The 17345-nt window shown below is 40.2% G+C and overlaps 1 protein-coding gene across 1 annotated transcript in view; it reads right to left on the reverse strand.

The window, feature by feature from the left end:
* CORIN (corin, serine peptidase) overlaps positions 1-17345 on the reverse strand; it is a 159363-nt gene that overhangs the window by 76347 nt on the left and 65671 nt on the right. Inside the window, exon 5 of the mRNA XM_026846970.1 lies at positions 2036-2217. Coding sequence (XP_026702771.1) covers positions 2036-2217 — 182 coding nt within the window. The remainder of the gene's footprint in view (positions 1-2035; positions 2218-17345) is intronic.

Genomic DNA, 17345 nt, shown 5'->3' on the forward strand with positions numbered 1-17345 from the left:
GTCTCCACAGTCCATCAGCCTTTACTTCATGACCCCTCAAAACACACCCTAACAGAGGAGAGAATCCAACTGCTAAAAAGACTTGGTCCAATGATTAAGGGCTGCATCATTATGCAGTGGAAAGTGTAATCCATGATATACAATCTTAATTGTAGCATTAACTAACATTCAAAAATATATATTCTCCTATTCTTTTAAGGGTGTAACTTTTTAGGGTTTTTTAAAAAAAATTTAAAACCTAATTTTCATCTTATCATTTCTTCATGTTTATTGTCAACCCAGAAGTTATTAACAAAGTTAGAACCCAAAGATGGGCCATACAAGCCTCCGTCACTTACGCTTGTGGGATGATGCATATCCACAGTAAAGTCTCAGATGCCAGCAAGAGAACTCCAGCAATGGGGTCATGAGAGAAAAAGAGTCAGATTTGATACTCTCAGGTCTGACCTCACTTGGATTTGTATCTAGAGAACAGAGCAGCAACTATGAGGAGATGGAAATGCCTTGTAGTTAGAGTGGCTGGAAAGCTGCCTGGCAGAAAAGGACCTGGGGGTGTTGGATAATAGACAGCTCAATATGAGCTGGCAGTGTGCCCAGGTGGCTAAAGGGGCCAAGAGCATCCTGGCTTGTATCAGCAATAGCGTGGCCAGCAGGACTATGGAAGGGATCACCCCCCTGTACTTGGCACTGGTAAGGCCACACCTCGATGCCTGTGTTCAGTTTTCGACCCCTCACTACAAGAAAGACATTGAGGTGCTGGAGCATGTCCACAGAAGGGCAAGAAAGCTGGTGAGGGGGCTAGAGAACAAGTCTTATGAGGAGCAGCGGAGGGAACTGTGTTTGTTTAGACTGGAGAAAAGGAAGCTGAGGGGAAACCTTATCGCTCTCTACAACTACCTGAAAGGAGGTTGTAGCAAGGTGGGTGTTGGTCTCTTTTGCCAAGTAACAAGTGATAGGACAAGAAGAAAGGGCCTCAAGTTTCACCAGGGAAAGTTTAGACTGGATATTAGTAAAAATTTATTCACCGAAAGGGTTGTCAAGCACTGGAGCAGGCTGCCCAGGGAAGTGGTGGAGTCATCATCCCTGGAGATATTTAAAAGAGGTGTAAATGTTGCACTTAGGAACATGGTTTAGTGGTGGACTTGTGTACTGGGTCTGGCTGAGCCAGAATTGTTTTTCCCCCACAGCAGCCCTCCTGGCGCTGTGTTTTATGCTGGGAGCTGGCAGGGTGTCGGCAGCACCCTGGGGTTGTGGCTGCTGCTGAGCAGCGCTTACACAGCACCAAGGCTCTTCCCGACATTTCCCCCAGTGGGACGGGGGGGCAAGATCTTGGGAGGGGACACAGCCAGGACAGCTGCCCCGAACTGACCAAAGGGATATTTCAGACCAGGTCCCGTCTGCTCAGTGTAAAGCTGGGAGAAAGGAGGAAGGGGGTGGGGGTCACCCTTGGTCCTCCGAGGAAACCACTACAGGTATGGGAGCCCTGCTCCTGAGAAGGCCCCACATCGCCTCTTCATGGGAAGGAGAGAATCAATTTTTTTTTTTTGCTTCCGCGCATGGACCTTTGCTTCACTTTGCTTATATTAAAACTGCTTTTGTTTTACCCACAAGGGTTGGTCTATCTTATTTTCTTTCCTCTCTTCGCCCTATTGAGAAAACAAGGGGAAAGGGGGGGGAAGTGATAGAGCAACTTGGTTGGGGACCTGGTATTTAGCCAAAGTCAAACCACCACAACTTGGCAGTGCTAGGTTAATGTTTTACATTTTAAAAGGGCATATTACTTTTCTCCTACCTTCTTTCCTTAAAACAGCTCAGAACTTTTGATGCAAACCAAAAAAGGTTGAAAATATTCAGCATAAACAATTAAAGAACAGCAAAACTATAACCAACAATTGGACTTTATCAAAGTAATGTGAAGGAGCATAACAGAACCAGAAATAATAATTTAATCCCACATCTTTTTCTACACAATAAAAAATACATTATTAAATAGGAACTCATGAACATAGTGAAACAGTTAAGAATGAAAACATACACTGCTTTCCTTCTTCTTGGTGTGGTGAGAAGCATACCCTTGTAGTGGTGTCATTTTCAGTTTCATTTTGGAATTGAGAGCACTTCAGGAATTCTGGCCAAGAAGCATTTACCATACCCAGAACTGGTTCACAGCCTTCTTTTGCTGCCTCACAAAATGTCCTGCAGGGCAAGAGGTCTCGACTGGAGTAAAGAGACAGAGAACAAAATCACAAAGGATTATTACTCTAGTAGACTGTGAAAACTTTTTAAAAAGAGAAAAAAGCAATCAGCAGTTTTGAGTAACTTTATGTTCTACAGAATGACACCAAAAAGGTGACAGATCTTCATTATTCATTGAAGTTGACATCACCTCTGGCTTTCAGGCTAAACTAGAACAGTTTCTAAGTTCAACTCTGTGCAAGCTGAAGCTGAGATCTCGTCAACAGTTGAACCAATGTAATGGTATAGTGACACCACACAGGAGAAAGCTTACTCCTTCATCCTCTCCTTCTTCCCCACAAGTGTGCAGACCTACCCCTCTCTGACTTTGGCAAACACTTTCATGAGCTTATAAAAATATCATTAACTTGGGAAACAACTTTTCATGTTTTTGACTGGATAATCCTTTGGACAACTTGAGTGTGCTGAATCTGCTCATGGACAGAACCAACAACCACCAGATATAACTGGAGGAACCCACAATGGAGAGCACTATATCACCCTCTTCTAGCATTTATGAGTTCTTTATGACTGTTTCTCCTGAGAAGTCAAAATATGTTGAGTGTCAGATCAAATGTAATAAATATCAGTATGACTTGAAAAAGAAAAGCACTATAAATTAGCAATTTAAAGTATAACAAGTTTAAATGCAGCATACTTGTCTATTTCTTATTCTGAGATATATATCTGCATATGTATCTTTTCTTTATTCTTTTACATGTACATAGGAAAATCAATTAAAATAGACAGCTGTGAACTGTCTCCAGGTCTACATAATTAGAGCCAAGAAAGTCAAGCAAAAAATCTAAGTCTAGTAACATCTTTACTGGAGATCTGGAAAAGGATAAAAAAAGTAAAGTTACAGGATTACAGGTAACACAATGCTAGTAGCCAAGTTAGTCATGATTTGAAAAAACAAGACATTTCAAAGAAGCCTCAGCCAAGCTAGTTGATATGTAACAGCTGTAATTCAGGATAGACTACTGCAGCTTAATAACTGAAGTGGCCACACATACAGTTCTCTGCTTCACTGTGAGCTTCCACTAACCTTTTATCTGAAAACCATTTTGCTGGAGCAGAGGAAAAGCTCTAGGACAGTACACATTAGTCCTAGCTATAAAGAAGAACTGTTCAATGCCTCTCCCACAGCAAGGATCAGCACCATCTGTGAAAGTATTTTGTTACCTGAGAAAGCTGTCAAACAGACTAACACGAGCTATCTCTGAATACAGTGGAGAAAATCCCCTCAGTAAGCAGGTGCAATTGCATCTGAAAGTCCACACACACAAGCAAAGAACATAGTCCAAATGAGACACACTGCCTGCCTATACAAACAGTTTTCTCATCCATATGACTGGTAAGTCAAAAAGACCCATCTCTTTTTGCTGGAAAGCAGAAGCACTAACACAGCTAGATGGTAGCATCTACTAACACCAACCTGTTCACGCTGAATAAATATCAAAACTCCAACCTGACAGCATGATAGCCTTCCATAATCTCTAGAGTTAGAAAGTGTGTCATAATCATCATTAGGAAGAAGAGAGGCCTGGATATACGGTAGGAAAGACAAGACATATGAGCTGGTCTTTGCCAGAAGACTATTCAGCCTTCTGGATGAGGTAACAGAAAGACAACACGGCAAAAAATACCTCTCATGTAAGTACCTAATGCCCCATCACTACATTTTCTCAGTGTGCAGATTCCCTCCTCACATTTACTGTAGCGCTTTTAGGATTTCTTAAAATATTATAAAAATTTACCAGCAGAAGACTGGGAAGCTAGTGTACATCCATAACTTCTGAATCAACCACCAAAAAGCAGAAGTTCTATACAGGTTCTAAGCAGGAAAGATCTCACATTTGTAACAGTTCAAGTTCTCAGACATAATTAAAATTGGGGCACTTATTCCTAAGAGTATAATGAAAAAAATTAACTCTGACTCTGACTTGCAAGTAAAATGTGTCTTTTTTAAGCATTATTAAGAATTTATGCCTTTGCTTTATTACAAAATATGACAAATTGTTTTGGTTTTTTTTTTACTTAGCTTGAAATCCATGTTTTGTCATTTTCAAAAAAAAAGAATTATGAATTTCTAAAATATGCAGTGTTTAAAATAGTTAGCATGTTAACTTAAAGTTTACTTTTCTTAATGATACCTCTGACTTTATAATAAAATATTTTGTTCTATACTAATATTTTTTTTTAAACAGTGAACACCAAGACTTAGTATGCCTTGGTTTTTAGTTATTTTCTTATCTAATTTATACAGTTGTGAATGTCCACTGTCTTCACTGTCTGTAACTTCAGGGTCATCTGCTGAGATTATCAACAGCACTGAAATTAGAGATAATCAGGGAGTTACTTGTACCTAAACAATCCTTTCCATAATCATGAGCACCATTACTATACATGATTTTCTATCACAACCATTAAATTCCAGAAAGATTCCATAGAGGAAGTGATGTAATTTAAGTGACCTTCAGCTAAACAAACATTACATTTGACCTTTCAACATATTATGCCAATAATATTTTGAAAGGAAACAAAACCGCTTAAAGTGGGAAACATCAACCAATTTTCAATGGAAGGAATAACATGTACAGAGACTTCGAAATACATGTAACTGTTAAGTATGGCTCTCTTACAGAAACAGCTGACACATTCAGAAATGCCTCAGAGAACTTCACCCATACAAGCCCATGGGACCCAAGAAGCTGCATCTAAGGGTGCTGAGCAAACTGTTCCATGCTCTTGCAAGGCCTATCTCTGCCATCTCTGAAAGGTCAGGGGAGGTTGCTCACAACTAGAAAAAACACAAATGTTGCATCTATCTTCAAAAAAAGGCCAAAAAGGCCAAACTAGGTAACTTCAAGATGGTCAGCCTGGGATTATTCCTGAGGAAAATCCCAGTCCTTCTTGAACACATTTCTAGGCACAGGAAGATGATAATCGGGAACAGTCAGTATAGATTTATCTAAGGATAAATCATAGCTGACCAGCCTGATTGCCTGTTATGATAAAATAACTACATACATAGTAGTGGGACCTGTCCTATTTGACATCTTTATCAAGGACCTGTAGGGGGTGACCAAGTGTGCTTTTGTCAAGTTTGCAGATGGCACCAAACTGTGGGAAGCAATCAATGCACTTGATGGTAGAGCTGCCATTCAGAGGGATCTAGACAAACTGGAAGAAAGGGGCGAGAGGAACTTCATGAAATTTAACAAAGAGGAGTCCTACACTTGGAAAGAAAGAATTCACCATAATGATACAGGCTGTATACTGACTGGGGAGCAGCTTTGTTGGAAACAACCTGGCTGTCTTGGTAGACAGCAAGCTGGACATAAGCCAGCAGTGTGTCCTGGCAGCAAAGCAGGCCAACAGTATCCTGGCCTGTATCATCACATGAGCATAGAACCAGTGTATAATGGGAAAGGTTTGTCCTCCTCTGCTTGGCACTTGTTAGACTGCATGTGAATACTGTGTCCAGTTTTGGCTGTTGCAGTACAGGAAAGACAGTGATAAACAGCAGTGAATCCTTGGGAGGGTCACCAAGCTGGTCAGAGGCTGGAACACTCATCTGCAGGACAGGGTGAGGGAACTGGGCTCCTTCAGCTGGAGTAAGAGACAGCTTGGGGGCAGCATCAAACACTACACTCTTCAGGACCCATGGGGAAATTATGGTGTCTAGCTAATCAGTGGTATATGCTGGGAGGATGAAAGACATAAACTGAAACAAAAGATGTTCAGACAGGATATAAAGCACTTTTTCAGCATGAAATTAGTCAGAGTGAAACAGGTTATCTAAAGAGGTTGTGTGGTCTCCATCCTTGCATGTTTTCAAGAAATAACTAGATAATGCCCTGAATACACAATCAACGTACTTCTGCTCCACTGAAGACAAATATCATGATAACAATAAAGTTTCAGTAAAATGAAGTTATTTACTGTTGGAGGTAATTAAATTTGGTCTGTTGAGGGAAATTCATATCGATAATTAGAACAAAACTGAAATAAATATCATTAACAGAATAAGGAAGTCGAACTGATTATACTGACATTTTTCATAATGTTGGGCAAACCATGAATTCTTGATGTTATTGTAATTTGGAAATAATGTGAGGAAATATTACAGAATTAGTTACCCAAAAGAAAATAAATTGCCTAGCCAAGAACAACTCAGAATTCTGATAATTTGTTTGATGTTTCAGAAATACATATAAATATACAAACACACACACAGACACTTCTAAATATCATTTTACTTGAAGTAGATAATAAGTCTAGTCATTAATGAAAGTTGTCATATTTAAAATATCTAATTTACTGCAAAATTACAAATGCATTACTGAACTCTTACCATATTATTTACTATAAGGATACACAGTCTCCTTAGTGTTTGAGGAAACAAAGGGCTATTTTGAGAAATAAGTCAATCTGTCACTCAGGTTTGCATCTAAGGGATCACTGTCACACGGTATTTCATCCCGTGTCTTCACATCAAGGCTACATTTAGATCCCACATACCACATCTAAGATTTTTTTCTCCCATACACTTACACTGATTAAATTTTCAACACAAGTTTTTGCAGTTTATACCTAAATTACTGCATAACCTTTTGGCCTTTAGCAACTGCAGTTTTGCTTCATTCATAACCATCCATAATGCTATAGAAAAGATCTTTTTCCTAGTACACCACTCAGATCATATCATCTTTCTCTTTGTTGTACCTGCAAACCCACAAAATGTGGCTAGAACTCCATGTTCAGGCACAAGTAAGTGACCTGAACTGAAAAAGTCCACGGTACCCAGCAGTTCCCTTATCTAGTGCTTCATTTTTACAGTAATAGAGAAAAACACAGTACTATTAACAACTGTATGATACAGCAGCAAACCCTACAAACAAGGAATAGAAAGCTGCCAGAACTGCCTGACTACTAGTGGTAAGGTGAAGAAATTGGTATAAAGCAAAATATTCACTTGCGTAAGTATTCTGAAGTCAGTATGGTTGCCTTTCTCTGCTTAGTTTCTAACAAGAGGAGCATGCTGTCGGTGTTGTTACTGAGTTCATTACATACTCCAGTTGGAACCACTGTTTCAAAATAGATATCTTTAGAGTTATTCTCCAGGTAGTGCTAAGGACTTTTACACAATGAACTTTACATGCTGCAGTATTGAACTTATCTCAGAAACAAGCCAAGGACCTTTATCTCTAGAATTGTCTCTTGCAGCTTCCTCGTTGGCAGCTCACTTTTTGCCCTGAAAGAAGCAGATATATTCTAAAATAATACTTTTCACCATCAGATTGCAATGTGTTGAAAGGCAGAAAATTTCAGCACTGCAAAGCATGTAGCTGTCAGTGTACAAAACCAGGAACAAACGGTCCCTCCTGACGACAGGAAGAGATGCCACTTACTAGTTCTGAACACTGTATTGCCAAATTAAGAGTTTACTATCTGACCTGTAAGGGCTCTTTAGATAAAGATGTTCTAAAACACTCTTCTGTTTTTTACAGAAAGGAAGAAAGGGCACAGCAAGAGCTCTGCAGTAGCCATCACTGCCTCCTGACTGGAGTCTGGGAAACTCCCTAAATAAAAGGGATTTGGCAAGACAAGCAACTGTCTCCAGTCAGTTTCATTTAGGGTTTTGGATGTTTTCTAGCTTTTCATCTCCAGTTAATCTACTACTTGTAAAAGTTTTATTAGCATAATCACATGTAGGCAGAGGTATTCACATGAACAGACCCACTGGTTCAACAGAGGCTTCTTAATACAGAAAATGTCAAAAAAAGCGTGCTACTTACTATGGAAGGTGCGCGAGTTCCAAAATATCTGTAAGAAATAAGATGCCACATAGTGGAGTAATGGATTTGATCTATTTGTTGGTGCTAGGCATTTAATTTATTCAGACTGATATGCTTGCAGTTAATTTTTTCTTTACTTTTTAGGAAAATACACAATACACTACAAAATTATGTTACAGTGAAAAGAAATGTACAGTGGTTCTACCACGTTAACGGTAAATGGTTTCCATTGGTCCAGTGGAGCATACGTGATGATCACAAATAGTAATCTGAAGGCAGTATATTCTATTATCTTTTTTTTGCCAAAGTGATAGGGGACATTACTTGAATTTAACGAGTCTGTGACTGAAACCTACTTGAGTTTACAACTGCTAACCAAATTTATACTGCTCTTATGAGCTGTATAAATTTGACTGCTATTAAAAAAACAAACAACTGAGTTTTTGAGGACACTCAGATGAAGTTTTATATAGTGTGAAGTATATAATATGATCTCTGTTCTCCCCGACCCATACCTAAAACATTAATTTCCAAAGCACCACACTGCAGCTATATAGCCTGACATATAGCCGTCAGGCAAAGTAGTATGAGTATGCTTATTTCTTCAAATGTAACTATAGCAAAGTTCAATTATATGACTCACTGTTTCCAAAGGTCTTTCAACATACTGATCATTCATTTCAATGGAAATTTTGCAAATAATAGTAAAAAGTTATATTAAAATGTAACCATGCACTGTAGTTGTAGTTGAAAAGCTTCTAATAACATTAGGAGATGAATAAGTTTTTTTCAGAAGATTCAGCTGCATATTAAATTGTTTACATCTATATAAAAAAAAAAAATCACAAATACGAAAAGTTCACCTCATTTGTTTAGCTTATGCAGTCCACCATTTGAATATTACAGTGCAGTGTAAATGTTTGGATACTGTATTGGGTTTGCGCAGCAAGGTTTTGATAGCGGGGGGAGAGGGTAGAGGCTTCCGAGAGAAGCTGCTAGAAGCTTCCCCCATGTCCAACAGAGCTCCAAGATGGACCCACTGCTGGCCAAAGCTGAGCCCATCAGCAATGGTGGTAGCACCTCTGTGATAACTTATTTAAGGGGGAAGAAAAACCTGCACAACGGCAGCTGGAGAGGGGAGTGAGAAAGAGAGAAACACCAAGGTCAGTGGAGGAGGTGCTCCAGGCTCAGAGCAGAGGTTCCCCTGCAGCCCGCGGTGCAGCCCATGGTGAGGCAGCTCTGCCCTCAGCCCGCGGGGGTTAACGGGGGAGCAGATCTCCACCTGCAGCCCGGGGAGGACCCCACGCTGGAGCAGGGGGATGTGCCCAAAGGGGACTGTGACCCCATGGAGAGGTCATGCTGGAGCAGGCTCCTGGCAGGACCTGTGGACCCGTGGAGAGATGAACCCACGCTGGAGCAGTCTACTCCTGAAGGACTGTGGAAAGGACCCATGCTGGAGCAGTTTGTGAAGAACTGCAGCCCATGGGAAGGACCCCCACTGGAGAAGTTCATGGAGAACTGTTTCCCGTGGGAGGGACCCCATGCTGGAGCAGGGGGAAAGTCCAAGGAGTCCTCCCCAAGGAGGAAAGAGCAGCAGAGACATGTGAATTGACCACAATCTCCATTGCCTGTCCCCCTGCGCCACTCAGGGTGAGGAGGTAGAGAAAACCAGAAGTTAAGTCGCGAAAGAAGGAAAGGGTGGGGGGAAGGTGTTTTAAGATTTAGGTTTTATTTTCTCATTATCCTACAGTGATTTGATTGGTAATAAATTAAATTAATTTTCCCCAAATTGAGTTTGTTTTGCCTGCGACAGTACTTGTCAAGTAATCTCTTCCTGTCCTTATCTTGACCCACGAGCCTTTTGTTATGTTTTTTCTCTGTCCAGCTGAGGAGGGGAGTGATAGTGGCTTTGGTGGGCACCTGGCATCCAGCCAGGGTCAATCCACGACTGATACATACACAGCACAACAATAATTTAGAAATTGCTGGGCTTCTAAAAGACAACTGCAGAACGATTAAACAAACCAAGCAGAATTTGCAGTCCCTAGAGAAGCTCTAACAAGCCAGAAAACACAGGATTATCCAGTAATTACTGCAATATTTGGCCCAGTTTCAATGTTCAGTCATGTGTGCTCCATAAATTAAGTATTTCTGGATAATGATCAAGTTTAGTATGGACATATTGCTTAATCTACTTAAGTATGAAAAGATGATTAAAAATCTCCATCTTGATTAGTCTTATTTACAGCTACTTAGAGACCAATCATTTTAAAAATAAACTGGCAGGTCCATAGCAATCTTACCATAATTTATTTGGCGCCAGTGGCAGGCACAGAAGCAGGTTATAACATACTAGGGTGAGATTCTGCTCTTCAGGACATTAATGGAAAAAACTCTTGTTGAAGATGGGGTTTGGTGAAAGAACAGATACGTGACATTTTTAATTCTGTGGTTGGTTTCCTCACACTTAAAAGTTCATACTTCAGTTATTTCAGCTGCGTAGAAATATCAACATTAAGAATCATATGGCACCAAAAGCAATAAAAATGTTCTTTATGATTTATTAAAGAGAGTATTAAGGGTAAAGAGAATAAATAAGGGGGGTTAATTTGCATAAGGTACCTTAAGATAAGCTATTTATCCAAAGAGTTTTATATCAAATATTCACTGAAGCAGATATACACAATACAGTATATGGTCTAAAACGATGATGTTAACTGGTTTTAAGCTTCCAAAGAGGTTACATACTGCCTGAGAGCAGATGATCTGACTTCCTCTTCATGCCAGTCACCTAGAGTTCACTTCAATTGGAATTCAAATTGCCTGATTATAATCCTACATGGATCTAGTCCTTATCACTCAAAAATATTTTAGATTTTTAGATTAATTCTTTTCAAAAATTACTCCTATAACACTGATTTCTCTTCTTTGCAATCACATTACCATGCACAGGGCTCATCAGTAGACTGTAAATCATTTAAGCGGTTGTTTTGAGTACTACAAATTATTCAAGTATGCTACAAGAAGCAGTAAGGAGAGGTAAGATCCTCTTTGCAACTATTTTCCCCTTGCTGCAAAATCTAACAGATTTTCTAACAAGCAATTGTTCAAGGTAGCTCAAGGGTTTGGCTCTCAAACTCAGCAGCCACTGGCATGGCTCTTGATTTGTCTTTTCTGGAAGCCGCATAAGAATATGCAGCTCTTGTTCCCAAATGTCTGTATCTGTTTCTGTGCTGCTTTCAGTTTTGCAGTAACAGCTTCTTGTAGGCTGTATAGTAAGCTAGGTCAAGTAACTGATTCAGTTGAAAAGTAATGTGATAAAAAAAGTATTCTTTTTTTCTCATTTGGCAACTGAATTGGCCCCTCCAAAGGTATATAGGCAAAGCAGGAATAAGCTGTCAGGAGAGGGAGAGGTAGAAATTGCTAAAGCTGACAAAAGCATTAAATAAAATATACAACTAACCATCCTGCAGAGACTCTCCACACAACCTGGTAAGTTATGTTCATTATTTTCTCTGGCATTTCCTTGTGTCTTCAAATGTGCTTCACTGGTGAAAGCACTGGCACAGCCATGCCCTATTGATAAATCTATTATTGCAATTTCACAGATTAAAATGATAAGAGGGTAAGTGACTTGCAAAAGGTTATAAATGAAGTTGGTATGCCAGAGGTCAAAATACAGCACGAAGATCACTCTTAAACACACAACTGTTGACTGCACCTGTGCTGGCTAAAGGTCACATTTGCGGTTCAGTAGACAACCTGACTGAAGGCAGACTGATGAACGTTTTCAGCTACTGCTGGTCCTCATTACTGTTCTCTCCCCAAATCCATTCCTTCAGTTGCTCCAGGATAACTGCTTCTGCAGCCACATACTAAGTCATATTCAGGTGTTGAGCCAAGTTAAAAACAAGTGCCGGGTATTTTGCTAGATTATTTTTTCAGCCAAATCTGTTTCAGGAAAACTTTAAACTGGCATGGCTACCAGAGGAAATATTAATCATACTACAGCCTTGCTATAGAGCCCTGTGGGGTAATAACACAGGTGAAGAATGATAATAGATCTAAGGTCTGAGGCAGAATAAAGGAACCAGTAATAGAATTGAGAGACTGCTGGGACATGAAGCCAGGGGGGATGGGGACAACCTTAAAAACCCAGGAAACATGTAAAAATTATGGGAAGAAGAAAACTGAGATTATCCTTTGTGTTTCTACAGTCCTGAAATTGGTTAATCAAGTTGAAGTGACAAGTTGACACACTAGCCATTGTTAGCTCTAATTGTCATTAATACTTTCTGGGATTTTCTAACAGTAAAGACTTCCAGAGAATGTAAGTGTTACAGAAGGAAGCTTCTACAGTAGAGCAAACACCCACACCCAGCATTATGGCTTTGAAGAGTGATAGTTCTTGTGAAATCTTTCTCTGTACTCTCTCACATTACTCCAACATGCAGGGCAGCATATTCAAAGTCACTGAAAAGAGCCATATGAGGCAAGCTCATAAAAATCACAATATAATGTTCCAACTTATAAAATTTGATTTGTAAATAAATGGACTGTTTAAGGTTTCAATTTCACATAATCAAGAAAACATTTTTGTCTTTTGTTGTTCAGTTTTCATCTTTATCTTGCAAGCTATTTGGAAAGATTGCATTTTCTTTTCTATTTTATCTCCAGAGATGGGTTTAAACCTGAAATTCCCTTCTTTACATAGTAATGAAACCTGAAAAGAAAGTAATATTTTAGATTTTTGTGGTTATTTCACTTGACAAAATTATATTGAATCCATATAGTAACATTTTGGGAAGACAGTTTAAAACAACTACCTCTCAACTTATCACTACACTCCTTGATAAGGAGTCCCTCCCCATCTTTCCTGTAGCCCCCTTTAAGTACTGGAAGGCCGCTACAAGGTCTCCCCCGACCCTTCTCCAGGTTGAACAACCCCAACTCTCTCAGCCTGTCCTCATAAGGAAGGTGCTCCAGCCCCCCAATCACCCTCATGGCCTCCTCTGAACCCACTTGAGCAGCTCCATGTCCTTCCTATGTTGGGGACCTCGGAGCTGGACACAGTGCTGCAGGTGGGGTCTCATGAGAGCAGAGTAGAGGGGGAGAATCACCTCCTTGACCTGCTGGTCACACTTGATGCAGTCCAGGACACAGTTGGATTTCTGGGGTGCAGATGCACATTGCTGGCTCATATTTGGTTTTCCATCTGCTAATAACCCAAATCCTTCTCCTTAGGGCTGCTCTCAATCCACTCATCACCCAGCCTGTATTTGTGCTTGGGATTGCCCTGACCCATGGGCAGAACCTTGCACTTGGCCTTGTGGAACTTCACGAGGTTCACAGGGGCCCACCTCTCCAGCCTGTCCACGTCCCTCTGGATGACATCCCTTCCCTCCAGCATGTCAACCACACCACACATCTTGGTGTCACTGGCAAACTTGTTAAGGGTGCACTCAATCCCACTGTCCATGTTGTTAACAGAGATAGCACTGGTCCCGAAACCACCATTCACCACTTGGACATTGAACCATTGACCATAACTCTTTGAGTGAGACCATTCAGCCAATTCCTTATTTACTGAGTGGTCAATCCATCAAATCTATGTCTCTCCAATTTAGAGATAAGGATGCCATGAGGGACAGTGTCAAATTCCTTAATAATTGTGTTCCTTAACAGTTGCCCTATCTGGCGGCAACAGAAAAGAGACAGCTAAAGAGTTACACTTGCAAAAGTCTTAGAACAGATCACTGATATCCAAAAGTACCGTAGTCAACAAAGAGCTCACACAGAACTCTGAAGGCTGTTCAGACAGAGGAAGGAAATATAACTTCCTGATTCCAGTAGAAGTGGAACTGGGAACAAATCTGAAGATACCATTAGATTTGAAAGACTCATCTTATGCATCCAGAAATGAATAAAGGAGGCAGCAGCTGCTGTTGAATTTAACACCTCTTTCAGAACTAGCAGTGCTCTTCAGACATTGTGGCCAAACTCCTCTGTAAGGATGAACACATACAGTATCTACAATGCAGGTTAGAATTTTTAGTTGGTGTAATCATTTATTTTGTAGACAAAACCCCAAAAAATTATTTTGACCAAAATACAGAGTAATTTCTCTCTGGAATTAGCAACAAACAGAATTTCAGAAATTCATTCTGACCTTTCAGTCACTTTCTGGATATGACAGCACCGTATGTAACAGCTGAGGTTATAACACTACGACAATCAAAAACACCTAATGTATACCCTGTAAAGCAGAAGGACTTTGTTCTCCCATACTTAAAGTGCTACATAAATTTTGCCACATAGCATTGAAATCATTACCACAAAAAAATTAGCAAAGTTATTTGTGTTTTGTATGATGACCTGACAATCTGTCCTGACTAAAGCAGCCAGCTGTTACAGATTTCTCTTACTGATCCCACCACTTGAATCAACCATGACAGTGAAAGTGGGAGAGAGGTAGTAAATTAGAGCTATAGTTTAGCCAGGAATCAATTTAAATAAGCATTATTAAGAATATTTCTACAATTATGAGCTATTTTTACAATCTTGGACCATCTGCCAAAAATTCTCCTAAATTAAGTCAAATTTCTGAAAATTCTTGCCTGATATTTAGCATGCAAATGCTGAACACACTCTTGATTTAGTTTAATCTATAGAAATGTGACTTGCAAAAAAAAAGTTCCTAATATACCTGAGAATCCAGGTTACAAGATCTGATGTTGGCAAACAAAATTCACATTTGGCAAAGACAAGCTGCCACAGTGAAAGGGAAGTCCTCTGAATCACACAAGGCTTTCAACCACAGCATCGCTACAGAAGTTCTGAAATAACAGTGACTAAATTATACACTGCATAGCTGCTCTAACTATTTGTACGACCAGCATCATAAAAGCACCTAAACCAGCATTGTACCTAAAGGACAGTCTCCCATTTCCACAGATCACTACGATCAGTACACTTAATTTCACATAGCTTTCCAGAACTCCTGCTTCCCTGTACACTTCAGAGCACTGTTGAAAGGAAGACCTCAAGAATCAGCCTAAATTAAAACTTTGAGCTTCATCCTGTCAGGAATCCTAAAGAATCACAAACACACCCATCCCTTATTTACATTCCAGGCTCCTCTCGGTTGAGTAGAAAATCACTATAATCCATTATCATACTGCTTCCTCACACTGAAGTTGTTTCACAAACACTTCAAAGTGTCATCAAAAGAAAGAAGCCATCCTACCCCTCCTCAGCTTGGCTTCTGAGCCTCTCCCCACCACTCTTCCCTCACTCTGTGCCAGCTTGACACCTCATGCTGTTCCACAATGAATCTGCTCTGATTTATTGTCACTTCCGATTTGTCAGAGACAAGTCTAAGTCTTGCACCTGGGAAAACATCATCCAGGAGGGCAACACAGGCTGGGAGCTAACTGGCTGGAGAGCAGCTCTGTGGAGAGGGACCTGCGTGTCCTGGAGGACAAGCAGCTCAATATGAGTGAAGTGAGCAGTGTGCTGCAGCGGCACAGAAAGCCAACAGGATGCTGGGTTGCATCCACAAAGGGCATCACCAGCAGAGATAAAGAAGTCCTTATCCCACTCTGCTCAGTGTTTGTCAGGCCACACCTGGAATACTGTGTTCAGTTTTGGTTCCTGCTATACAAAAAGATGTGGATGGGCTGGAGAGAGTCCAGAGGAGGGCTACAGAGATGATCAAAGGACTGTGAAGCCTGTCAGATGAGGAAAGGTTGAGAGAATTGGGCTCATTCAGCCTTGAGAAGAGAAGGCTTAGATGAGACCTTATCACTATGTTCCAGTGTTTAAAGGGTGGCTACAAAGAAGATGGAGACTCCCTTTTTACAAGGAGAAAAGATGAAAAGATGAGGAAAAGAGGGGTAATGGGTACAAGTTACTCTTCAGAAGATTCCAACTGGACACAAGAGAAAGATTCTACACAATAAGAACAATCAGCTGCTGGAGTAATGTCCACAAGGAAGTGGTAGATTCCCCAACATTGGACACTTAAGATCCAGCTGACAGGTGTGGGTACACCACACTTTTGCCAAGAAGGGTTGAACCAGATGATCCTTGAGGTCCCTTCCAACATGGTATTCTACGATTCTATAACTGAATTTAATTCAGATCAGTTTCCTGATCCGATCTGTCATGGAGCTGAACAAATACTCCCGCTAGGATATGGAAAGGGCACTGCTGAGCTGGGGAATAACAAGCAAGGAAATAGGATAAGACTGATTCTTTCAGCAGTGCTACCAAAATACATCAATTTAAAATCTACCATGAAACAGTGGTTTGGAACATGTTCTCCAGAGAGGTTGTGGGAACATCCATCCTTAGAGATACTCAAAACTCAGTTGGAAATGATCCTGAGAAATCTCATCCATCTTTAAAGTTGGCCCTGATCTGAGCAAGGGAGTGGACGAAAAGAGCTCCAGAGGTCCCTTCCCACCTGCATGATCCTGTGATTATAATTCGCCATTCTGCTCAGCTTGTGAGTCGTAAGCCTTGTGCTTACCACTACAATCTCCAGCAGGGTGACAGTACCTTCTCACAGGAGAGACAAACTTACAAAAGGTTAGTATGTCTCACCAACTGAACTCTCAGATGTTAACTGCAGATTGTTTTAAAAGGTATCTGTTAATAAGCTGGGCACTAAAAGAAGTTAAACATGAGCTGAAAAGCATATGAGTTCTCGGACAATCATTTAGCCACTGTTCAATCCAACCCCCTTTTTTTAAATTAACTTCTGCACAAGATGTACTCATATCTCCTAGAGGAATTTTGCTCCAGTAGGATAAAATGTTCCCTCATCTATATGTTTCTGGTTTTGAGTCCAGGTACACAGGTCTGATCAGAAACTATCAGTGTTAACACTCCCGCAGTGTTTGTGACAGTGTAAGGTTTTACTGAAGGCTCCTGTCCTACAATTATTGCAATTATAAAATGAAATAAATCTAACTTTGTAAAAACAAAGTGTGTTTTTCTAGCAGATATATTGCCAAACAAACATTAACAAAAAGCCATGTTCATTTATGATGTGTTGTAAACAATTATTTCAATTACTTAAATGATCAGCATTTATTTATAAGTAATAATATACTGCACATGGAGGATGACCTGTGATCTTCAGTTAACATACCAACTTAGAAATCAAAAACTACAGCTTACAATAGATAATACACACAAAAAATCATTACGATAACATTCCTGGAGGCAATCAATCAGTAAAATATTCATTCATAGAAAAACAGTTCTGATTTTCTTTTCTGCCTTCTTCCCTTCTCTTAA

The sequence above is a fragment of the Athene cunicularia genome (assembly GCF_003259725.1).
Source record: "Athene cunicularia isolate RWA chromosome 4 unlocalized genomic scaffold, athCun1 chr4_part1, whole genome shotgun sequence".
In the NCBI taxonomy this organism is placed as follows: domain Eukaryota; kingdom Metazoa; phylum Chordata; class Aves; order Strigiformes; family Strigidae; genus Athene; species Athene cunicularia.